Here is a 27,128-nt window from a genome sequence, read left to right on the forward strand (position 1 = left end):
GGCAGGCAGGTGTGTGTGTGGGCAGGTAGGTAGGTAGGTAGGTAGGTAGGTAGCTAGGTGTGTGTGTGTGTGTGTGTGTGTGTGTGTAGGTAGGCAGGCAGGTGTGTGGGTAGGTAGGTAGGTGTGTGGGTAGGTAGGTAGCTAGGGGTGTGTAGGTAGGTAGGTAGGTAGCTAGGTGTGTGTGGGTAGGCAGGTGTGTAGCCAGGTAGCCAGGTGTGTGTGGGTAGGTAGGTAGGTGTGTGGGTAGGTAGGTAGGTAGGTGTGTGTGGGGGTAGGTGTGTGGGTAGGCAGGTGTGTGGGTAGGAGGTGTGTGTGGCAGGTAGGTAGGTAGGTGTGTGGGTAGGCAGGTGTGTGGGCAGGTAGGTAGGCAGGTAGATAGGTAGGTAGGTGTGTGTGGGTAGGTGAGGCAGGTGGTGTGTGGCAGGTAGGTAGGTGTGTGTGGGCAGGCAGGTAGGTGTGTGTGGGCAGGTAGGTAGGTGTGTGTGGGTAGGCAGGTAGGTGTGTGTGGTAGGTAGGTAGGTGTGTGGGTAGGTAGGTAGGTGTGTGTGGGTAGGTAGGTGTGTGTGGGTAGGCAGGTAGGTGTGTGTGTGGGTAGGTAGCTAGGTGTGTGTGGGTAGGTAGGTAGGTGTGTGTGTGGGTAGGTAGCTAGGTGTGTGTGGGTAGGTAGGTAGGTGTGTGTAGGTAGCTAGGTGTGTGTGGGTAGGTAGCTAGGTGTGTGTGGGTAGGTAGGTGTGTGTGGGTAGGTAGGTAGGTGTGTGTGTGGGTAGGTAGGTAGGTAGGTGTGTGTACCATCTTCAGGCACTGTAGCAGCACATTAAAGGCAGGTGAGTAGGGCAGGCAGGCTGTACGGATGGAGGAGGAGGAGGGAGTAGTGGTGGAGGAGGGGGCAGGACTGCCAGCAGGGGGAGACACTGAGCCTGCAGGCTTCTTCTCACTCCCTCGTTTCTCTGGCTCCCTGGAAACACAGAGAGAGGGAGAGCACAGAGAGAACACAGGTTAGATAGTTCTGTGTCGAACCCCAGGAAGGCTAAAAAGGCGTTAGACAAAATGTTACAATCCAGACAGTGGTAGACAATCCAGACAGTGGTAGACAATCCAGACAGTGGTAGACATTCCACAATCCAGACAGTGGTAGACAATCCAGACAGTGGTAGACAATCCAGACAGTGGTAGACAATCCAGACAGTGGTAGACAATCCAGACAGTGGTAGACAATCCAGACAGTGGTAGACAATCCAGACAGTGGTAGACAATACAGACAGTGGTAGACAATACAGACAGTGGTAGACAATACAGACAGTGGTAGACATTCCAGACAGTGGTAGACATTCCAGACAGTGGTAGACAATCCAGACAGTGGTAGACAATCCAGACAGTGGTAGACAATCCAGACAGTGGTAGACATTCCACAATACAGACAGTGGTAGACATTCCACAATACAGACAGTGGTAGACATTCCACAATACAGACAGTGGTAGACATTCCACAATACAGACAGTGGTAGACATTCCACAATACAGACAGTGGTAGACAATCCAGACAGTGGTAGACATTCCACAATCCAGACAGTGGTAGACAATCCAGACAGTGGTAGACAATCCAGACAGTGGTAGACAATCCAGACAGTGGTAGACAATCCAGACAGTGGTAGACAATCCAGACAGTGGTAGACATTCCACAATCCAGACAGTGGTAGACAATCCAGACAGTGGTAGACAATCCAGACAGTGGTAGACAATCCAGACAGTGGTAGACATTCCACAATACAGACAGTGGTAGACATTCCAGACAGTGGTAGACATTCCACAATACAGACAGTGGTAGACAATCCAGACAGTGGTAGACAATCCAGACAGTGGTAGACATTCCACAATACAGACAGTGGTAGACATTCCACAATACAGACAGTGGTAGACAATCCAGACAGTGGTAGACATTCCACAATACAGACAGTGGTAGACAATCCACAATACAGACAGTGGTAGACATTCCACAATACAGACAGTGGTAGACATTCCCCAATCCAGACAGTGGTAGACAATCCAGACAGTGGTAGACAATCCACACTACAGACAGTGGTAGACATTCCCCAATACAGACAGTGGTAGACAATACAGACAGTGGTAGACAATCCAGACAGTGGTAGACAATCCACAATACAGACAGTGGTAGACATTCCCCAATACAGACAGTGGTAGACAATACAGACAGTGGTAGACAATCCAGACAGTGGTAGACATTCCACAATACAGACAGTGGTAGACATTCCCCAATACAGACAGTGGTAGACAATACAGACAGTGGTAGACAATCCAGACAGTGGTAGACATTCCACAATACAGACAGTGGTAGACTTTCCCCAATACAGACAGTAGTAGACAATCCAGACAGTGGTAGACAATCCAGACAGTGGTAGACATTCCACAATACAGACAGTGGTAGACAATCCAGACAGTGGTAGACAATCCAGACAGTGGTAGACAATCCAGACAGTGGTAGACAATACAGACAGTGGTAGACAATCCACAATACAGACAGTGGTAGACATTCCCCAATACAGACAGTGGTAGACAATACAGACAGTGGTAGACAATCCAGACAGTGGTAGACATTCCACAATACAGACAGTGGTAGACATTCCCCAATACAGACAGTGGTAGACAATACAGACAGTGGTAGACAATCCAGACAGTGGTAGACATTCCACAATACAGACAGTGGTAGACTTTCCCCAATACAGACAGTAGTAGACAATCCAGACAGTGGTAGACAATCCAGACAGTGGTAGACATTCCACAATACAGACAGTGGTAGACAATCCAGACAGTGGTAGACAATCCAGACAGTGGTAGACAATACAGACAGTGGTAGACATTCCCCAATACAGACAGTGGTAGACATTCCACAATACAGACAGTGGTAGACAATCCAGACAGTGGTAGACATTCCACAATACAGACAGTGGTAGACAATCCACAATACAGACAGTGGTAGACATTCCACAATACAGACAGTGGTAGACATTCCACAATACAGACAGTGGTAGACATTCCACAATACAGACAGTGGTAGACATTCCACAATACAGACAGTGGTAGACATTCCACAATACAGACAGTGGTAGACATTCCACAATACAGACAGTGGTAGACATTAAACAATACAGACGGTGGTAGACATTAAACAATACAGACGGTGGTAGACATTCCACAATACAGACAGTGGTAGACATTCCACAATACAGACAGTGGTAGACATTCCACAATACAGACAGTGGTAGACATTCCACAATACAGACAGTGGTAGACATTCCACAATACAGACAGTGGTAGACATTCCACAATACAGACAGTGGTAGACATTCCACAATACAGACAGTGGTAGACATTCCACAATACAGACAGTGGTAGACATTCCACAATACAGACAGTGGTAGACATTACAGTTAAAATGGCTGGAAAGGTAACACATTAACATTCTGTAGCAGCCATTTATCATGTTTTGCGTTCAATTCATTTCATCCCTATGATTATCTGGCGTGCCCCTGATTGGGCGGGAACTAGCGTGCCCCTGATTGGGCGGGAACTAGCGTGCCCCTGATTGGGCGGGAACTAGCGTGCCCCTGATTGGGCGGGAACTAGCGTGCCTGGACTCACCGTCAATTTCCAACCATATCGTACCTTATTGTTTGCGATAAAGACTAATGAAAAGAAGGGAAATGAATGGACTCAACAGGTTGTTGGATTCCTGTCTTGTATTGTTGGATAGATCCCCTGGTCAGGCTCCCGAGTGGCGCGGCATCTCAGTGCTAGAGGTGTCACTACAGACCCTGGTTCGATCACAACCGGCCGTGATTGGGAGTCCCATTGGGCAGCGCACAATTGTCCCAGCGTCGTCCGGGTTTGGCCAGGGTAGGCCGTCATTGTAAATAATACATTTGTTCTTGACTGACTAGTCTAGTTAAATAAAAGTTAAATTAAAAACTAGTAAGGGGCATCAACAACTGTTTTGGTATTTGTCACTATACATTCAATAGGTCCTTTATGGTATCTGTCCAGTCATCTGTCCAGCCATCTGTCCTGTTAATATTGTCTTGAAGGTGAATTTACTGTTTGCCGGAGACATGTGAGTTCAGAGTGGACAGTGTGAAGGTGAACCCACCCCATGTCACAGTGGCAGTAGGGACTGAACCTCAGCACCCCGTCTTTACTGAGGAACCCCAGACGATGGAGGGAGTCCGTTCTCATCATCAGGAGGAAGTCAAACACCTGAGAGAGACAGACAGACAGACAGACAGACACAGACAGACAGAGAGACAGAGAGACAGACAGAGAGACAGACAGAGAGACAGACAGAGAGACAGACAGAGAGACAGACAGAGAGACAGACAGAGAGACAGACAGAGAGACAGACAGAGAGACAGACAGAGAGAGAGGGTAAGTCTGCTGTGTCACTTTGGACAACATCCTTCCTTGTTGACGGTTTCTGATTGTCACCAATGAAAAGGCCTTTTGAAACTTCTTGATAAACAAAAAAAGGAACATTTCCAAACCTGCAGGTGACTGGTGTCCTACCTGCTGGAGGCCACAGCGGAGCAGTAACATTTCAACCCTATTTGACCTCTGTGTATGCTACCTGTAGTCGTATGCTGCAGGCCACAGCGGAGCTGTACTTGTTCTTGTAGTGCAGCTGCAGGTGTCCGATCAGCAGCTCGTACACTCGACTAGCGTGGCTGGCTGGCAGGCTGTACAGCTTACTCTGAGAGTGGAGAGCAACAGAGCACTGATACACTACCAATTCAACATTCCATCAATCACATGAGAGAATGTTAATATGTAACACTGCATTGACCCTGTGTGTGTGTGTGTGTGTGTGTGTGTGTGTGTGTGTGTGTGTGTGTGTGTGTGTGTGTGTGTGTGTGTGTGTGTGTGTGTCTGCAGTATCTCCAGTGTGTGTGTGTGTGTGTACCTGCAGTATCTCCAGTGTGTGTGTGTGTGTACTTGCAGTATCTCCATGTGTGTGTGTGTGTGTGTGTGTGTGTGTACTTGCAGTATCTCCAGTGTGTGTGTGTGTGTGTGTGTGTGTGTGTGTGTGTGTGTGTCTGCAGTATCTCCAGTGTGTGTGTGTGTGTGTACCTGCAGTATCTCCAGTGTGTGTGTGTGTGTACTTGCAGTATCTCCAGTGTGTGTGTGTGTGTACTTGCAGTATCTCCAGTGTGTGTGTGTGTGTGTGTGTGTGTGTGTACCTGCAGTATCTCCAGTATGTGTGTGTGTGTGTGTGTACCTGCAGTATCTCCAGTGTGTGTGTGTGTGTGTGTGTGTGTGTGTGCCCCTGCAGTATCTCCAGTGTGTGTGTACCTGCAGTATCTCCAGTGTGTGTGTACCTGCAGTATCTCCAGTGTGTGTGTGTGTGTGTGTGTACCTGCAGTATCTCCAGTGTGTGTGGGTGTGTGTGTGTACCTGCAGTATCTCCAATGTGTGTGTGTGTGTGTGTGTGTGTGTGTGTGTGTGTGTGTGTACCTGCAGTATCTCCAATGTGTGTGTGTGTGTGTGTGTGTGTGTACCTGCAGTATCTCCAAGTGTGTGTGTGTGTGTGTGTGTGTGTGTGTGTGTGTGTGTGTACCTGCAGTATCTCCAGTGTGTGTGTGTGTGTGTGTGTGCTGCAGTATCTCCAGTGTGTGTGTGTGTGTGTCTGCAGTATCTCCAGTGTGTGTGTGTGTGTGTGTGTGTGTGTGTGTCTGCAGTATCTCCAGTGTGTGTGTGTGTGTGTGTGTGTGTGTGTGTGTGTGTGTGTGTGTGTGTAGTATCTCCAGTGTGTGTGTGTGTGTGTGTGTGTGTGTCTGCAGTATCTCCAGTGTGTGTGTGTGTGTCTGCAGTATCTCCAGTGTGTGTGTGTGTGTGTGTGTGTGTCTGCAGTATCTCCAGTGTGTGTGTGTGTGTGTGTGTGTGTGTGTGTGTGTGTGTCTGCAGTATCTCCAGTGTGTGTCTGCAGTATCTCCAGTGTGTGTGTGTGTGTGTGTGTCTGCAGTATCTCCAGTGTGTGTGTGTGTGTGTGTGTCTGCAGTATCTCCAGTGTGTGTGTGTGTGTGTGTGTGCAGTATCTCCAGTGTGTGTGTGTGTGTGTGTGTGTCTGCAGTATCTCCAGTGTGTGTGTGTGTGTGTGTGTGTAGTATCTCCAGTGTGTGTGTGTGTGTGTGTGTGTGTGTGTGTGCGTCTGCAGTATCTCCAGTGTGTGTGTGTGCGTCTGCAGTATTTCCAGTGTGTGTGTGTGTGTGTGTGTGTGTGTGTGTGTGTGTGTGTACCTGCAGTATCTTCAGTTTGTGTGTGTGTACCTGCAGTATCTCCAGTGTGTGTGTGTGTGTGTACCTGCAGTATCTCCAGTGTGTGTGTGTGTGTGTGTGTGTACCTGCAGTATCTCCAGTGTGTGTGTGTGTACCTGCAGTATCTCCAGTGTGTGTGTGTGTACCTGCAGTATCTCCATGTGTGTGTGTGTGTACCTGCAGTATCTCCAGTGTGTGTGTGTGTACCTGCAGTATCTCCAGTGTGTGTGTGTGTACCTGCAGTATCTCCAGTGTGTGTGTGTGTACCTGCAGTATCTCCAGGTGTGTGTGTGTACCTGCAGTATCTCCAGTGTGTGTGTGTGTACCTGCAGTATCTCCAGTGTGTGTGTGTGTACCTGCAGTATCTCCAGTGTGTGTGTGTACCTGCAGTATCTCCAGTGTGTGTGTGTACCTGCAGTATCTCCAGTGTGTGTGTGTACCTGCAGTATCTCCAGTGTGTGTGTGTGTGTGTGTGTGTGTACCTGCAGTATCTCCAGTAGGCCTCGTATAGCGGTCCTGACGTCCTCCATGGGGGATTCTGCCGTGGGGTCTCTCTCCGACACCTCCAGGGGCCCTGGGCACACCAGCGAACGACTCGCCACCTGCACAAAGAGAGAGCACACACACACTCTAGTCAAATCACCAGGTGGTGGGAAACATCTCCACCCCGCTGATCCTCAACACTGGGTCCTGGACTTCCTGACGGGCCGCCCCCAGGTGGTGAGGGTAGGTAACATCTCCACCCCGCTGATCCTCAACACTGGGTCCTGGACTTCCTGACGGGCCGCCCCCAGGTGGTGAGGGTAGGTAACATCTCCACCCCGCTGATCCTCAACACTGGGTCCTGGACTTCCTGACGGGGCCGCCCCAGGTGGTGAGGGTAGGTAACATCTCCAGCCCGCTGATCCTCAACACTGGGGCCCCACAAGGGTGCGTTCTCAGCCCTCTCCTGTACTCCCTGTTCACCCACGACTGTGTGGCCATGCACGCCTCCAACTCAATCATCAAGTTTGCAGACGACACTACAGTGGTAGGCTTGATTACCAACAACGACGAGACGGCCTACAGGGAGGAGGTGAGGCCCTCGGAGTGTGGTGTCAGGAAAATAACCTCTCACCAACGTCAACAAAACAAAGGAGATGATCGTGGACTTCAGGAAACAGCAGAGGGAGCAGCCCCATATCTACATCGACTGGACAGCAGTGGAGAAGGTGGAAAAGTTCCTTGGCGTACACATCACGGACAAACTGAAATGGTCCACCCACACAGACAGCGTGGTGAAGAAGGCACAGCAACGCCTCTTCAACCTCAGGAGGCTGAAGAAATTCGGCTCGTCACCAAAAACCCTCACAAACTTTTACAGATGCACAATCGAGAGCATCCTGTCGGGCTGTATCACCGCCTGGTACGGCAGCTGCTCCGCCCATAACCGTAAGGCTCTCCAGAGGGTAGTGAGGTCTGCACAACGCATCACCGGGAGCAAACTACCTGCCCTCCAGGACACCTACACCACCCGATGTCACAGGAAGGCCAAAAAGATCATCAAGGACAACAACCACCCGAGCCACTACCTGTTCACCCCGCTATCATCCAGAAGGCGAGGTCAGTACAGGTGCATCAAAGCTGGGACCGAGAGACTGAAACAGCTTCTATCTCAAGGCCATCAGACTGTTAAACAGACATCACTAACATTGAGTGGCTGCTGCCAACATACTGACTCAACTCAAGCCACATAATTAAAAATTAGATGTAATAAATGTATCACTAGTCACTTTAAACAATGCCACTTTATATGTTTTCATACCCTACATTACTCATCTCATATGTATATACTGTACTCCATACCATCTACTGCATCTTGCCTATGCCGTTCGGCCATCGCTCATTCATATATTTATACGTACATATTCTTATTCATTCCTTTACACTTGTGTGTACAAGGTAGTTGTTGTTAAATTGTAAGGTTAGATTACTTGTTAGATATTACTGCATGGTCGGAACTAGAAGCACAAGCATTTCACTACACTCGCATTAACATCTGCTAACCATGTGTATGTGACCAATAACATATGATTTGATGTATTTATAAAGCCCCTTTTCCATTGTACAGAAACCCAGCCTAAAACCCCAAACAACAAGCGATGCAGGGGTAGAAGCAGGGATCTGAGCTGGAGAGAGAACGACCTCTCACAAACAAACACCTTTAAAGAGACAATCTGCAGTTCCTTCATCCTTTACTGGACTTCTATCAAATGATTGATATGTACCTGTTGAATCTTGAAGAATATAACTCTGATATTCTGAGTTTGTCTTTATGGTTCATCCTTGCATCCACAGCTCTGTCTATGAACTTCAGAGTGGTTACATTTCTCCTGCCTCGTCCCTCAGCTTTCAGTGGCGGGGTAACCACTGCTATCGTTTCATCTGCTGAATGGTCCTTTAACTTTACACACATTCTGAATAACACTCTCTCCTACCCTCCAGGAGGCTGGTGAAGTGGTGTGTGTGTGTGTGTCTCCTACCCTCTGGATGATGTCCAGGAGGCTGGTGAAGTGGTGTGTGTGTGTCTCCTACCCTCTGGATGATGTCCAGGAGGCTGGTGAAGTGGTGTGTGTGTGTGTGTGTGTGTGTGTCTCCTACCCTCTGGATGATGTCCAGGAGGCTGGTGAAGTGGTGTGTGTGTGTCTCCTACCCTCTGGATGATGTCCAGGAGGCTGGTGAAGTGGTGTGTGTGTGTGTGTGTGTGTGTGTGTCTCCTACCCTCTGGATGATGTCCAGGAGGCTGGTGAAGTGGTGTGTGTGTGTGTGTGTGTGTGTGTGTCTCCTACCCTCTGGATGATGTCCAGGAGGCTGGTGAAGTGGTGTGTGTGTGTCTCCTACCCCTCTGGATGATGTCCAGGAGGCTGGTGAAGTGGTGTGTGTGTGTGTCTCCTACCCTCTGGATGATGTCCAGGAGGCTGGTGAAGTGGTGTGTGTGTGTGTCTCCTACCCTCTGGATGATGTCCAGGAGGCTGGTGAAGTGGTGTGTGTGTGTGTCTCCTACCCTCTGGATGATGTCCAGGAGGCTGGTGAAGTGGTGTGTGTGTGTGTGTGTGTGTGTGTGTGTGTGTGTGTGTGTGTGTGTCCTACCCTCTGGATGATGTCCAGGAGGCTGGTGAAGTGGTGTGTGTGTGTGTGTGTCTCCTACCCTCTGGATGATGTCCAGGAGGCTGGTGAAGTGGTGTGTGTGTGTCTCCTACCCTCTGGATGATGTCCAGGAGGCTGGTGAAGTGGTGTGTAGTACAGCTCTCAGCCAGATCCACCAGTAGCTGGGTAGCCTGTCTCCTCACAGCCAGGTCTCTGTCCTCTGCTATCCCACTGAGCTGAGGAACCACCACCACCTCTATCAGCTCCTCCTGGGAAGGACAAGGATGACAGAATCAACACGCAGGGAGAGATGAACAGAACGGGAGCGGGAGTGAGAATAGTTATGGTGAGTGAGTGGGTCAGTACCTCGTGAGAGCTGGCGGTTGGTGCTGAGGACAAAGGAGAGGATGTGAAGCACTTCTGATTCTGATCACACTACGACTCTCATTCCTAGAGAGAGAGACACAGAGAGAGAGAGAGACAGAGAGCGAGAGAGAGAGAGAGACAGAGAGAGAGAGAGAGAGAGACACAGAGAGCGAGAGAGAGAGACAGAGAGCGAGAGAGAGCGAGAGAGAGAGACAGCATACAGAGATAGAGAGTAGAAAGAAAAATCTAATATAAACAATACAAAAACAAATAAATAATATAACGTATTGTTATAATTACATAGTGCAAATATATTACATAAAAACAAAAAATAAAGATAGATAATAAAGGATGTAAAAGGTAAATATACAAAAAGATTAACGAAACACAAAATGAGAATAAATAGAAAAAATAAAAATAAAAATATAAAAAAATAAAAATACAATAAAGAATTAATATATTTAAATCTTAAAAATTGAAACATTAAAATATAGAATTTTTAAAAAAAAAACAATGAAAGAAATTACACAAAAACATAAAAAAAAGAAAATGAGATAAAATATGAGGAGAGAGAGAGACACACAGAGAGCGAGAGAGAGAGACACACACAGAGAGCGAGAGAGAGAGACACAACAGAGAGGAGAGAGAGAGACACACAGAGAGCGAGAGAGAGAGACACACACAGAGAGCGAGAGAGAGAGCCACACACAGAGAGCGGAGAGAGAGACACACACAGAGAGCGAGAGAGAGACACACACAGAGAGCGAGAGAGACAGACACAGAGAGGCGAGAGAGACACACAAGAGTTCATATAATCACAATAGTTTTATATATAATCACAAAAATAAAATATAAATATAATTAAAAAAAACTAAAATAAAATTATATAAACAAAAAAAACAACAGTTTAATAAAATATAATTGATAAAAAGAATAATAGTTAATATACAGCAATCGATAGTTTTAATACACAGTTATTGGTTTATATATTTAATATCACGACAAATTGGCATATTAAATATAATCATTATCTATTATAATAAAATAAGTGATTTAAATATCAAAATACAAGTACATATTGTTTACATATTATCATCGATAGATGTTTAATAACATATATGTTTGAAAAGTAAATAAGAATGAATAACGACAGATGTTTGTTGGTCACATATTGGTTATATAATATGGGTTTTAAATACAACACTTGTTTTTGTGGTTTATAACGTAAGTGTTAGTGAGTTAGAAAAAATAAATAAATAAAAATTGGATATAATATTGTTTGTTGTTTATATATTACAATGTTTTGTTTGTATATAACAAAGATATTTACAGACTACATTATGTTTATTATCAAAAGAGACAAGATATAAAAAATTAAGAAATAAGATATTGTTTATATATATCACACACAAGCGAGAGATGTTTGACACACACAGAGACAGAGAGAGACACACACAAGAGTATGTGAGAGAGAGAGACAAAAGAGAGGGAGAGAGAGAACACACAGAGAACAGAGAGAGAGACACACAGAGAGCGAGAGAGAGACACACAGAGAGCGAGAGAGAGACACACACAAGAGAGAGAGAGACACACAGAGAGAGAGAGAGAACACACAGAGAGAGAGAAGAAACAAAAACGAAAGAGAGAAACAGAGAGAAGAGAAAACAGAGATAAGAGAGAACACACAGAGAGTTAGAGAACACACAGAGAAGAGAGAGAAAGAAAGAGAGAGAGAGAACACACAGAGAGGAGAGAGAGAGACAACAAGAGGAGAGAGAGAACAAAGAGAGGAACACACAAGAGGAGAGAGAGACACACAAGGAGAGAGAGAAACAAGAGGAGAGAACACACAAAGAGAGAGACACACACAAAAAAAAAAACAAAAAAAAAAAACGTAAGAAAATAACAAATAAAATAAAGTCAAATAATAATCCAACAAAATCTTACAAACATACATCCACACTCATAGCATTATTAAAATAAGACGTCACCACCATATGCCAAAAGCAAGACAGAAATACAATTAGAAAGAGCGAGACAGAGAGCGTGACAAGAAGACAGAGAGAGACAGAGAGACACAGAGAGCGAGAGAGACACAGAGAGCGAGACAGAGAGCCACAGAGAGACACAGAGAGAGAGACACAGAGAGACACAGAGAGAGAGACACAGAGAGAAGCAGTTTAACACTCAAACTTTCTTTCCCTAAATACTGTTCAACATAAGACAGGAATGACAATCACTCAACAGGCACCTATAACAACTTTTAGTTTGGTTTTTTGTTTCCATGGTGACTGCCTGTTTTGGTATCCGTGGCGACTATGCAGCACTATACAGTTACCTGAAGAACTTCTCCATGAGGCGGTGTAGACTCTGGATCCACCCGTCTTTAGCTGGCTGGATGGACTGGGCCCGGTACGATATCAGAGTCAGCACCGACGCATCCTGATGACATCACAACAACAACTCTTTACAAGAACAATGGAAGACAAAGTGAAGGCAAATAACAGACATCACACAAAGACTGTCAGACGTAGGGAAAAAGAGAGAGAAGGATCGAGGAAGAAGAGGAAAGGAGAAGAGGGGGGGCCTATGAGAGGAGGAAAAGAGAAGGGGGGGCCCATGAGAGAGGAAAAGAGAAGGGGGGCCTATGAGAGGAGGAAAGGAGAAAGAGGGGGGCCTATGAGAGGAGGAAAAGAGAAGAGGAGGGGGCCTATGAGAGGAGGGAAAAAGAGAAGAGGGGGGGGCCTATGAGAGGAGGAAAAAGAGAAGAGGGGGGGCCTATGAGAGGAGGAAAAAGAGAAGAGGGGGGCCTATGAGAGGAGGAAAGGAGAAGGGGGGCCTATGAGAGGAGGAAAAGAGAAGGGGGGCCTATGAGAGGAGGAAAAGAGAAGGGGGAGCCTATGAGAGGAGGAAAAGAGAAGGGGGGCCTATGAGAGAGAGGAAAAGAGAAGGGGGGGAACCTATGAGAGGAGGAAAAGAGAAGGGGGGCCTATGAGAGGAGGAAAAGAGAAGGGGGACCCATGAGAGGAGGAAAAGAGAAGGGGGGCCATGAGAGGAGGAAAAGAGAAGAGGGGGCCTATGAGAGGAGGAAAGGAGAAGAGGGGGGCCTATGAGAGGAGGAAAGGAGAAGAGGGGGGCCTATGAGAGGAGGAAAGGAGAAGAGGGGGGGCCTATGAGAGGAGGAAAAGAGAAGAGGGGGGCCTATGAGAGGAGGAAAGGAGAAGAGGGGGGCCTATGAGAGAGAGGAAAGGAGAAGAGGGGGCCTATGAGAGGAGGAAAGGAGAAGAGGGGGGCCTATGAGAGGAGGAAAGGAGAAGAGGGGGCCTATGAGAGGAGGAAAGGAGAAGAGGGGGCCATGAGAGGAGGAAAAGAGAAGAGGGGGGCCTATGAGAGGAGGAAAAGAGAAGAGGGGGGCCTATGAGAGGAGGAAAGGAGAAGAGGGGGGCCTATGAGGAGGAGGAAAGGAGAAGAGGGGGCCTATGAGAGGAGGAAAAGAGAAGAGGGGGCCTATGAGAGGAGTGAAAGGAGAAGAGGGGGCCTATGAGAGGAGGAAAGGAGAAGAGGGGGGGCCTATGAGAGGAGGAAAGAGGGGGGGCCTATGAGAGGAGGAAAGAGGGGGCCTATGAGAGGAGGAAAGAGGGGGCCTATAGAGAGGAGGAAAGAGGGGGCCTATGAGAGGAGGAAAGGAGAAGAGGGGGGGGCCTATGAGAGGAGGAAAGGAGAAGAGGGGGGCCTATGAGAGGAGGAAAGGAGAAGAGGGGGGGCCTATGAGAGGAGGAAAGGAGAAGAGGGGGGACCTATGAGAGGAGGAAAGGAGAAGAGGGGGGGCCTATGAGAGGAGGAAAGGAGAAGAGGGGGGCCTATGAGAGGAGGAAAAGAGAAGAGGGGGGGCCTATGAGAGGAGGAAAGGAGAAGAGGGGGGCCTATGAGAGGAGGAAAGGAGAAGAGGGGGCCTATGAGAGGAGGAAAGGAGAAGAGGGGGGCCTATGAGAGGAGGAAAAAGAGAAGAGGGGGCCTATGAGAGGAGGAAAAGAGAAGAGGGGGGCCTATGAGAGGAGGAAAAGAGAAGAGGGGGGCCTATGAGAGGAGGAAAGGAGAAGAGGGGGGGCCTATGAGAGGAGGAAAGGAGAAGAGGGGGGCCTATGAGAGGAGGAAAGGAGAAGAGGGGGCCTATGAGAGGAGGAAAAGAGAAGAGGGGGGCCTATGAGAGGAGGAAAGGAGAAGAGGGGGGCCTATGAGAGGAGGAAAGGAGAAGAGGGGGCCTATGAGAGGAGGAAAGGAGAAGAGGGGGCCTATGAGAGGAGGAAAGGAGAAGAGGGGGGGCCTATGAGAGGAGGAAAAGAGAAGAGGGGGGCCTATGAGAGGAGGAAAAAGAGAAGAGGGGGCCTATGAGAGGAGGAAAAGAGAAGGGGGGGGCCTATGAGAGGAGGAAAGGAGAAGAGGGGGGCCTATGAGAGGAGGAAAAGAGAAGAGGGGGGCCTATGAGAGGAGGAAAAGAGAAGAGGGGGCCTATGAGAGGAGGAAAAGAGAAGAGGGGGGCCTATGAGAGGAGGAAAAGAGAAGAGGGGGGCCTATGAGAGGAGGAAAAGAGAAGAGGGGGGCCTATGAGAGGAGGAAAGGAGGAAGAGGGGGCCTATGAGAGGAGGAAAAGAGAAGAGGGGGGGGCCTATGAGAGGAGGAAAGGAGAAGAGGGGGGGCCTATGAGAGGAGGAAAGGAGAAGAGGGGGGGCCTATGAGAGGAGGAAAAGGAGAAGAGGGGGCCTATGAGAGGAGGAAAGGAGAAGAGGGGGGGCCTATGAGAGGAGGAAAGGAGAAGAGGGGGGCCTATGAGAGGAGGAAAGGAGAAGAGGGGGGCCTATGAGAGGAGGAAAGGAGAAGAGGGGGGGGCCCATGAGAGGAGGAAAGGAGAAGAGGGGGCCTATGAGAGGAGGAAAGGAGAAGAGGGGGGGGCCTATGAGAGGAGGAAAGGAGAAGAGGGGGCCTATGAGAGGAGGAAAGGAGAAGAGGGGGGCCTATGAGAGGAGGAAAGGAGAAGAGGGGGGGCCTATGAGAGGAGGAAAGGAGAAGAGGGGGCCTATGAGAGGAGGAAAGGAGAAGAGGGGGCCTATGAGAGGAGGAAAAGAGAAGAGGAGGGCCTATGAGAGAAGGAAAGGAGAAGAGGAGGAGTGACTTACAGGTCTTTTGTCAGCACACTTCTCCACCAGACTGAAGAACTTGTCAGATGATCCATGGAAGCCGTTCTGCTCATAGAGCTCCTCCACTGTAGTCAGCAACTCATACACTATGGACTTCAGCTCTGCACTGCCTATCGACTGAGAGAGATACAATTACACATTTTCTCTGTGTGCGTGCCCCGCCTGCCTGCCTGCCTGCCTGCCTGCCTGCCCGCCTGCCTGCGCGAACCCTGTGCGTGCGTACCTGAATCTGCTGTAGTAACCTCTCTATGATGCCCAGCAGTATGTCCCATGTGACCACCTGGAGCTCCTCGCCATACTTCTTTATCAGTCTGGTGATGGACAGAACGATCTCATACGACACCATCTCGTTGGCACACCACATCGCCTGGGGGTTAAAGGTCAGGGGATGGTCAGAGGTCAAAGAAAAAAACCCCTCTGATGCACCTTTAAAATGCTGAATCTTCCCTCCCTCTCTGGATCCTACCTTATAGAATGATGGGAGGACCAGGGTAGGGGTGTTCTTTAAGGCTGGGAGACGGTGCGCTCCCCATAGAGCCATCCCTACGAAGAACACTGCTCCTCTCAGCAGCAGAGAATCCTCCATATACGCCCTGACACACAGAGAGAGAGGACCGGTTAGACAACACACAGAGAGCGAGAGGACCGGTTAGACAACACACAGAGAGCGAGAGGACCGGTTAGACAACACACAGAGAGAGAGAGAGGGGACCGGTTAGACAACACACAGAGAGAGAGAGAGGGGACCAGTTAGACAACACACAGAGAGAGAGAGGGGACCAAGTTAGACAACACACAGAGAGAGAGAGGGGACCAAGTTAGACAACACACGAGAGAGAGAGAGGGGACCAAGTTAGACAACACACAGAGAGAGAGAGAGGGGACCGTTAGACAACACACAGAGAGAGAGAGAGGGGACCGTTAGACAACACACAGAGAGAGAGAGAGGGACCAAGTTAGACAAACACAGAGAGAGAGAGGAGGGGACCGAGTTAGACAACACACAGAGAGAGAGAGAGGGGACCAAGTTAGACAACACACAGAGAGAGAGAGAGGGGACCAGTTAGACAAACACACAGAGAGAGAGAGGGGACCAAGTTAGACAACACACAGAGAGAGAGAGGGGACCGGTTAGACAACACACAGAGAGAGAGAGGGGACCAAGTTAGACAACACACAGAGAGAGAGAGGGACCAGTTAGACAACACACAGAGAGAGAGAGGGACCAGTTAGACAAACACACAGAGAGAGAGAGGGGACCGTTAGACAAACACAGAGAGAGAGAGGGGACCAGTTAGACAACACACAGAGAGAGAGAGGGGACCGTTAGACAAACACAGAGAGAGAGAGGGGACCAGTTAGACAACACACAGAGAGAGAGAGGGGACCAGTTAGACAACACACAGAGAGAGAGAGGGGGACCGTTAGACAACACACAGAGAGAGAGAGGACCGTTAGACAACACACAGAGAGAGAGAGAGGACCGTTAGACAACACACAGAGAGAGAGAGAGGACCGTTAGACAACACACAGAGAGAGAGAGAGGACCGTTAGACAACACACAGAGAGAGAGAGGACCGTTAGACAACACACAGAGAGAGAGAGGACCGTTAGACAACACACAGAGAGAGAGAGGACTGTTAGACAACACACAGAGAGAGAGAGGACCGTTAGACAATACACAGAGAGAGAGAGAACCGGTTAGACAACACACAGAGAGAGAGAGGACCAGTTAGACACACAGAGAGAGAGGACCGGTTAGACACACAGAGAGAGAGGACCGGTTAGACACACAGAGAGAGAGGACCGGTTAGACACACAGAGAGAGATTACAGACACAGGCAGACACACAGGGTTTGTTACCTCTCCTCCATGATACGGCACATGGTGTATATGGCACTATGGCCCAGATGAGTCCCCAACACCTTCCTCATCAACTGGAGAGATGGAGGAGAGAGGAGGGAGAGGAGAGAGGAGGAGATGAGAGAGGAGGAGATGAGAGAGGAGGAGAGGGGAGATGAGAGAGGAGGAGAGGGGAGATGAGAGAGGAGGAGAGGGGAGAGAGGAGAAAGAGGGATAGAGGAGAGGAGGAGAGGGGAGATGAGAGGGGGGAGAGGAGAAAGAGGGATAGAGGAGAGGAGGAGAGGGGAGATGAGAGAGGAAGAGAGGGGAGAGGAGAAAGAGGGATAGAGGAGAGGAGGAGAGGGGGAGAGGAGAAAGAGGGATAGAGGAGAGGAGGGAGGAGGAGAGGGATAGAGGAGAGGAGAAAGAGGGATAGAGGAGAGGAGAAAGAGGGATAGAGGAGAGGAGAGGGGGAGAAGAGAGAGAGGGAGAGGGGATAGAGGAGAGGGAGATGAGAGAGGAGGAGAGGGAGATGAGAGAGGAGGAGAGGGGAGATGAGAGAGGAGGAGAGGGAGATGAGAGAGGAGGAGAGGAGATGAGAGAGGAGGAGAGGGGAGATGAGAGAGGAGGAGAGGGGAGATGAGAGAGGAGGAGAGGGAGATGAGAGAGGAGGAGGGAGAGAGGAGAAAGAGGGATAGAGGAGAGGAGGAGAGGGGAGATGAGAGGGGGAGAGGGAGAAAGAGGGATAGAGGAGAGGAGGAGAGGAGAGATGAGAGAGGAGGAGAGGAGAGATGAGAGAGGAGGAGAGGAGAGGGGGAGGGAGAAAGAGGGATAGAGGAGAGGAGGAGAGGGGGAGAGGAGAAAGAGGGATAGAGGAGAGGGGAGATGAGAGAGGAGGAGAGTGGAGATGAGAGAGGAGGAGAGGGGGAGAGGAGAAAGAGGGATAGAGGAGAGGAGGAGATGAGAGAGGAGGAGAGGGGGAGAGGAGAAAGAGGGATAGAGGAGAGGAGGAGAGGGGAGAGGGGCGAGGAGAAAGAGGGATAGAGGAGAGGGGGAGAAGAGAGGGAGAGGGGATAGAGGAGAGGGGAGATGAGAGAGGAGGAGAGGGGAGATGAGAGAGGAGGAGAGGGGAGATGAGAGAGGAGAAAGAGGGATAGAGGAGAGATGAGAGGAGATGAGAGGAGGAGAGGAGAGGAGGCGAGGAGAGGAGGCGAGGAGAGGAGGCGAGGAGAGGAGAGAGGGAGAGGAGAGGGAGAGAGGGAGGCGATGAGAGAGGAGAGGAGGCGATGAGAGAGGAGAGGAGGCGATGAGAGAGGAGAGGAGGCGATGAGAGAGGAGAGGAGGCGAATGAGAGAGGAGAGGAGGCTGAAGAGAGAGGAGAGGAGGCGATGAGAGAGGAGAGGAGGCGATGAGAGAGGAGAGGAGGCGATGAGAGAGGAGAGGAGGCGAGAGAGAGGAGAGAGAGAGGAGAGGAGGCGATGAGAGAGGAGAGGAGGCGATGAGAGAGGAGAGGAGATGAGAGAGGAGGAGATGAGAGAGGAGGAGATGAGAGAGGAGGAGATGAGAGAGGAGGAGAGAGAGATGAGAGAGGAGAGGAGGAGAGAGGAGATGAGAGAGGAGAGATGAGAGAGGAGAGGAGGAGAGGAGATGAGAGAGGAGAGGAGGAGATGAGAGAGGAGAGGAGGAGATGAGAGAGGGAGAGGAGGAGATGAGAGAGAGAGGAGGAGATGAGAGAGGAGAGGAGGAGATGAGAGAGGAGAGGAGGGGAGGAGAGAGGAGAGGAGGGGAGGAGAGAGGAGAGGAGGAGATGAGAGAGGAGAGGAGGAGATGAGAGAGGAGAGGAGGAGATGAGAGGAGGAGAGGAGGAGATGAGAGGAGGAGATGAGAGGAGGAGATGAGAGGAGGAGATGAGAGGAGGAGATGAGAGGAGGAGATGAGAGAGGAGGAGATGAGAGGAGGGAGATGAGAGGAGGAGATGAGAGAGGAGAGGAGGAGATGAGAGAGGAGAGGAGGAGATGAGAGAGGAGAGGAGAGAGGAGAGGAGGAGATGAGAGAGGGGAGATGAGAGAGGAGAGGAGGAGATGAGAGAGGGGAGATGAGAGAGGAGAGGAGGAGCAGTAGTATTATCTGTTGATCATTTCTAACAGTTAGATGTTAGAATATTAATCATTACTATTATTATTGTTTAGTCAGATTAATTAACATGACAAGTAGATCATCAGTCACACACTCCCTCACCAACACGCACTACCTCACCAACACGCACTCCCTCACACCTCACCAACACGCACTCCCTCACCAACACGCACTCCTCACCAACACGCACTCCCTCACCAACACGCACTCCTCACCAACACGCACTCCTCACCAACACGCACTCCTCACCAACACGCACTCCCTCACCAACACGCACTCCTCACCAACACGCACTCCCTCACCAACACGCACTCCCTCACCAACACGCACTCCTCACCAACACGCACTCCTCACCAACACGCACTCCTCACCAACACACACTCCCTCACCAACACACACTCCCTCACCAACACGCACTCCTCACACCTCACCAACACGCACTCCCTCACACCTCACCAACACGCACTCCCTCACACCTCACCAACACACACTCCCTCACACCTCACCAACACACACTCCCTCACACCTCACCAACACACACTCCCTCACACCTCACCAACACACACTCCCTCACACCTCACCAACACACACTCCCTCACACCTCACCAACACACACTCCCTCACACCTCACCAACACACACTCCCTCACCAACACTCCCTCACCAACACCAACGTTGCTCACCTTCCAGCAGGACTCACAGAACTCCTTGACGTTGACGGTGCGACAGAGAGTGATGATGAAGACGGTGAGGGAGTCAGAGGGGAGGCAGTTATAACACACCACCGCATCCAGCACCTGTAGAGACACCTGGACACACACACACACACACACACACACACAGACCGAGACGACACACACACACACACAGACCGAGACGACACACACACACACACACACACAGACCGAGAAGACACACACACACACACACACACAGACCGAGAAGCACACACACACACACACACAGACCGAGACGACACACACACACACACAGACCGAGACCACACACACACACAGACAGACCGAGACCACACACACACACAGACAGACCGAGACCACACACACACAGACAGACAGACCGAGACCACACACACACAGACAGACAGACCGAGACCCACACACACAGACAGACAGACCGAGACCACACACACACAGACAGACAGACCGAGACCACACACACACAGACAGACAGACCGAGACCACACACACACACAGACAGACAGACCGAGACCCACACACACACAGACAGACCGAGACCACACACACACACAGACAGACCGAGACCACACACACACACACACACACACACACAGACAGACCGAGACCCACACACACACAGACAGACCGAGACCACACACACACAGACAGACCGAGACCACACACACACAGACAGACCGAGACCACACACACACAGACAGACCGAGACCACACACACACAGACAGACCGAGACCACACACACACAGACAGACCGAGACGACACACACACAGACAGACCGAGACGACAGACAGACACACACACACAGAGACGACAGACAGACACACACACACAGACGACAGACAGACACACACACACACACCGAGACGACACACACACACCGAGACGACACACACACACCGAGACGACACACACACACCGAGACGACACACACACACACCGAGACGACACACACACACCGAGACGACACACACACACACACCGAGACGACACACACACACACACCGAGACGACACACACACACACACACCGAGACGACACACACACACACACCGAGACGACACACACACACACACACCGAGACGAACACACACACACACACCGAGGACGACACACACACACACACCGAGACGACACACACACACCGAGACGACACACACACACCGAGACGACACACACACACACACACACCGAGACGACACACACACACAGACCGAGACGAGACACACACACAGACCGAGACGAGACACACACACACACACACACCGAGACGAGACACACACACACACACACACCCGAGACGAGACACACACACACACACCGAGACGAGACACACACACACACACCGAGACGAGACACACACACACACCGAGACACACACACACACCGAGACGAGACACACACACACACCGAGACGAGACACACACACACACCGAGACGAGACACACACACACACCGAGACGAGACACACACACACACCGAGACGACACACACATGTAAGGGTTAATGACCTCAAAGAAAAAGCCCAGAGTTATAAAACCTTGACATCAGAGTAAATTAAATACTACCTCTATGTCTGTAGAAGCTGTTGTCCTGTTACACAGCAGACAGATCTTCCTGTTGGACAAAACCACACACTGAGACCCCACAACAATATTATACTAACACAACCACACACTGAGACCCCCCAACAATATTATACTAACACAACCACACACTGAGACCCCACAACAATATTATACTAACACAACCACACACACTGAGACCCCCCAACAATATTATACTAACAAAACCACACACTGAGACCCCACAACAATATTATACTAACACAACCACACACACTGAGACCCCCCAACAATATTATACTAACAAAACCACACACTGAGACCCCACAACAATATTATACTAACAAAACCACACACTGAGACCCCACAACAATATTATACTAACACAACCACACACTGAGACCCCACAACAATATTATACTAACAAAACCACACACACTGAGACCCCACAACAATATTATACTAACACAACCACACACTGAGACCCCACAACAATATTATACTAACACAACCACACACTGAGACCCCCCAACAATATTATACTAACACAACCACACACACTGAGACCCCACAACAATATTATACTAACACAACCACACACTGAGACCCCACAACAATATTATACTAACACAACCACACACTGAGACCCCCAACAATATTATACTAACACAACCACACACTGAGACCCCCCAACAATATTATACTAACAAAACCACACACTGAGACCCCCCAACAATATTATACTAACACAACCACACACTGAGACCCCACAACAATATTATACTAACACAACCACACACTGAGACCCCACAACAATATTATACCAACACAACCACACACACTGAGACCCCCAACAATATTATACTAACACAACCACACACACTGAGACCCCACAACAATATTATACTAACACAACCACACACACTGAGACCCCACAACAATATTATACTAACAAAACCACACACTGAGACCCCACAACAATATTATACTAACACAACCACACACTGAGACCCCACAACAATATTATACTAACACAACCACACACTGAGACCCCCCAACAATATTATACTAACACAACCACACACTGAGACCCCCCAACAATATATACTAACACAACCACACACTGAGACCCCACAACAATATTATACTAACACAACCACACACTGAGACCCCACAACAATATTATACTAACACAACCACACACTGAGACCCCACAACAATATTATACTAACAAAACCACACACTGAGACCCCCCAACAATATTATACTAACACAACCACACACTGAGACCCCCCAACAATATTATACTAACAAAACCACACACTGAGACCCCACAACAATATTATACTAACACAACCACACACACTGAGACCCCACAACAATATTATACTAACACAACCACACACTGAGACCTCACAACAATATTATACTAACACAACCACACACTGAGACCCCCCAACAATATTATACTAACACAACCACACACTGAGACCCCACAACAATATTATACTAACAAAACCACACACACTGAGACCCCCCAACAATATTATACTAACACAACCACACACTGAGACCCCCCAACAATATTATACTAACACAACCACACACACTGAGACCCCCCAACAATATTATACTAACACAACCACACACTGAGACCCCCCAACAATATTATACTAACAAAACCACACACTGAGACCACCCAACAATATTATACTAACACAACCACACACTGAGACCCCCCAACAATATTATACTAACAAAACCACACACTGAGACCACCCAACAATATTATACTAACACAACCACACACACTGAGACCCCCAACAATATTATACTAACACAACCACACACTGAGACCCCCCAACAATATTATACTAACAAAACCACACACTGAGACCCCCCAACAATATTATACTAACAAAACCACACACTGAGACCCCACAACAATATTATACTAACACAACCACACACTGGAGACCCCACAACAATATTATACTAACACAACCACACACTGAGACCCCCCAACAACATTATACTAACACAACCACACACTGAGACCCCACAACAATATTATACTAACACAACCACACACTGAGACCCCACAACAATATTATACTAACACAACCACACACACTGAGACCCCACAACAATATTATACTAACACAACCACACACTGAGACCCCACAACAATATTATACTAACAAAACCACACACTGAGACCACCCAACAATATTATACTAACACAACCACACACTGAGACCCCCCAACAATATTATACTAACACAACCACACACTGAGACCCCACAACAATATTATACTAACACAACCACACACTGAGACCCCCCAACAATATTATACTAACACAACCACACACTGAGACCCCACAACAATATTATACTAACACAACCACACACTGAGACCCCACAACAATATTATACTAACACAACCACACACTGAGACCCCCCAACAATATTATACTAACAAAACCACACACTGAGACCCCACAACAATATTATACTAACACAACCACACACACTGAGACCCCACAACAATATTATACTAACAAAACCACACACTGAGACCCCCCAAACAATATTATACTAACACAACCACACACTGAGACCCCACAACAATATTATACTAACAAAACCACACACACTGAGACCCCACAACAATATTATACTAACAAAACCACACACTGAGACCCCCCAACAATATTATACTAACACAACCACACACACTGAGACCCCACAACAATATTATACTAACACAACCACACACTGAGACCCCCCAACAATATTATACTAACACAACCACACACCGAGACCCCCCAACAATATTATACTAACACAACCACACACTGAGACCCCACAACAATATTATACTAACACAACCACACTGAGACCCCACAACAATATTATACTAACACAACCACACACTGAGACCCCAAACAATATTATACTAACACAACCACACACTGAGACCCCACAACAATATTATACTAACACAACCACACACTGAGACCCCCAACAATATTATACTAACAAAACCACACACTGAGACCCCCCAACAATATTATACTAACAAAACCACACACTGAAACCCCACAACAATATTATACTAACACAACCACACACTGAGACCCCCCCAACAATATTATACTAACACAACCACACACACTGAGACCCCCAACAATATTATACTAACACAACCACACACTGAGACCCCACAACAATATTATACTAACAAAAACCACACACTGAGACCTCACAACAATATTATACTAACACAACCACACACTGAGACCCCCAACAATATTATACTAACACAACCACACACTGAGACCCCACAACAATATTATACTAACACAACCACACACTGAGACCCCACAACAATATTATACTAACACAACCACACACTGAGACCCCCCAACAATATTATACTAACACAACCACACACTGAGACCCCCCAACAATATTATACTAACACAACCACACACTGAGACCCCCCAACAATATTATACTAACACAACCACACACTGAGACCCCACAACAATATTATACTAACACAACCACACACTGAGACCCCACAACAATATTATACTAACAAAACCACACACACTGAGACCCCACAACAATATTATACTAACACAACCACACACTGAGACCCCACAACAATATTATACTAACAAAACCACACACACTGAGACCCCACAACAATATTATACTAACACAACCACACACTGAGACCCCACAACAATATTATACTAACACAACCACACACTGAGACCCCCCAACAATATTATACTAACACAACCACACACTGAGACCCCCCAACAATATTATACTAACACAACCACACACACTGAGACCCCACAACAATATTATACTAACACAACCACACACACTGAGACCCCACAACAATATTATACTAACACAACCACACACTGAGACCCCACAACAATATTATACTAACAAAACCACACACTGAGACCCCCCAACAATATTATACTAACACAACCACACACTGAGACCCCACAACAATATTATACTAACAAAACCACACACTGAGACCCCACAACAATATTATACTAACACAACCACACACTGAGACCCCACAACAATATTATACTAACACAACCACACACTGAGACCCCACAACAATATTATACTAACACAACCACACACTGAGACCCCCCAACAATATTATACTAACACAACCACACACTGAGACCCCACAACAATATTATACTAACACAACCACACACTGAGACCCCCCAACAATATTATACTAACACAACCACACACTGAGACCCCACAACAATATTATACTAACACAACCACACACTGAGACCCCACAACAATATTATACTAACACAACCACACACACTGAGACCCCACAACAATATTATACTAACAAAACCACACACTGAGACCCCACAACAATATTATACTAACACAACCACACACTGAGACCCCCAACAATATTATACTAACACAACCACACACTGAGACCCCACAACAATATTATACTAACAAAACCACACACTGAGACCCCACAACAATATTATACTAACAAAACCACACACTGAGACCCCCCCAACAATATTATACTAACACAACCACACACACCGAGACCCCCAACAATATTATACTAACACAACCACACACACTGAGACCCCCCCAACAATATTATACTAACACAACCACACACTGAGACCCCCCAACAATATTATACTAACACAACCACACACTGAGACCCCCCAACAATATTATATTAACAAAACCACACACTGAGACCCCCCAACAATATTATACTAACACAACACACACTGAGACCCCCCACAACAATATTATACTAACACAACCACACACTGAGACCCCACAACAATATTATACTAACAAAACCACACACTGAGACCCCCCAACAATATTATACTAACACAACCACACACTGAGACCCCACAACAATATTATACTAACACAACCACACACTGAGACCCCCCAACAATATTATACTAACAAAACCACACTGAGACCCCACAACAATATTATACCCTAACACAACCACACACTGAGACCCCCCCAACAATATTATACTAACAAAACCACACACTGAGACCACCCAACAATATTATACTAACACAACCAAGCACACACTGAGACCCCCACAACAATATTATACTAACAAAAGCACACACTGAGACCCCCCACAACAATATTATACTAACACAACCACACACTGAGACCCCACAACAATATTATACTAACACAACTACACACACTGAGACCCCACAACAATATTATACAACACAACCACACACTGAGACCCCCCAACAATATATACTAACAAAACCACACACTGAGACCCCACAACAATATTATACTAACACAACCACACACTGAGACCCCACAACAATATTATACTAACAAAACCAACACACTGAGACCCCACAACAATATTAGCCACTAACACAACCACACACTGAGACCCCACAACAATATTATACTAACAAAACCACACACTGAGACCCCCCCAACAATATTATACTAACACAACCACACACTGAGACTCCCCCAACAATATTATACTAACACAACCACACACTGAGACCCCCAACAATATTATACTAACACAACCACACACTGAGACCCCCAACAATATTATACTAACAAAACCACACACTGAGACCCCCAACAATATTATACTAATAAAACCACACACTGAGACCCCAAGCAACAATATTATACTAACACAACCACACACTGAGACCCCAAGCAACAATATTATACTAACAAAAACCACACACTGAGACCCCCCAACAATATTATACTAACACAACTACACACTGGAGACCCCACAAC

At 48.0% G+C, this 27,128-nt stretch overlaps 1 protein-coding gene across 1 annotated transcript in view; it reads right to left on the minus strand.

Moving 5' to 3' along the window:
* Positions 1 to 21,336, minus strand: part of LOC123731950 (tuberin-like) — a gene marked incomplete at its 5' end in the record, with an annotated part of 32,171 nt that extends 10,835 nt beyond the window's left edge. Inside the window, 14 exon segments of the mRNA XM_045711339.1 lie at positions 790 to 955; positions 4,163 to 4,269; positions 4,637 to 4,759; positions 6,803 to 6,922; positions 9,560 to 9,722; positions 9,821 to 9,864; positions 9,866 to 9,896; positions 12,151 to 12,254; positions 14,987 to 15,124; positions 15,231 to 15,374; positions 15,474 to 15,600; positions 16,871 to 16,944; positions 19,668 to 19,793; positions 21,268 to 21,336. Of these exon segments, the coding sequence (XP_045567295.1) occupies positions 790 to 955; positions 4,163 to 4,269; positions 4,637 to 4,759; positions 6,803 to 6,922; positions 9,560 to 9,722; positions 9,821 to 9,864; positions 9,866 to 9,896; positions 12,151 to 12,254; positions 14,987 to 15,124; positions 15,231 to 15,374; positions 15,474 to 15,600; positions 16,871 to 16,944; positions 19,668 to 19,793; positions 21,268 to 21,336 (1,536 nt within the window).
* Between the last annotated feature and the right edge of the window lie 5,792 nt (positions 21,337 to 27,128).

Source organism: Salmo salar, unplaced genomic scaffold (assembly GCF_905237065.1).
Source record: "Salmo salar unplaced genomic scaffold, Ssal_v3.1, whole genome shotgun sequence".
NCBI lineage: Eukaryota > Metazoa > Chordata > Actinopteri > Salmoniformes > Salmonidae > Salmo > Salmo salar.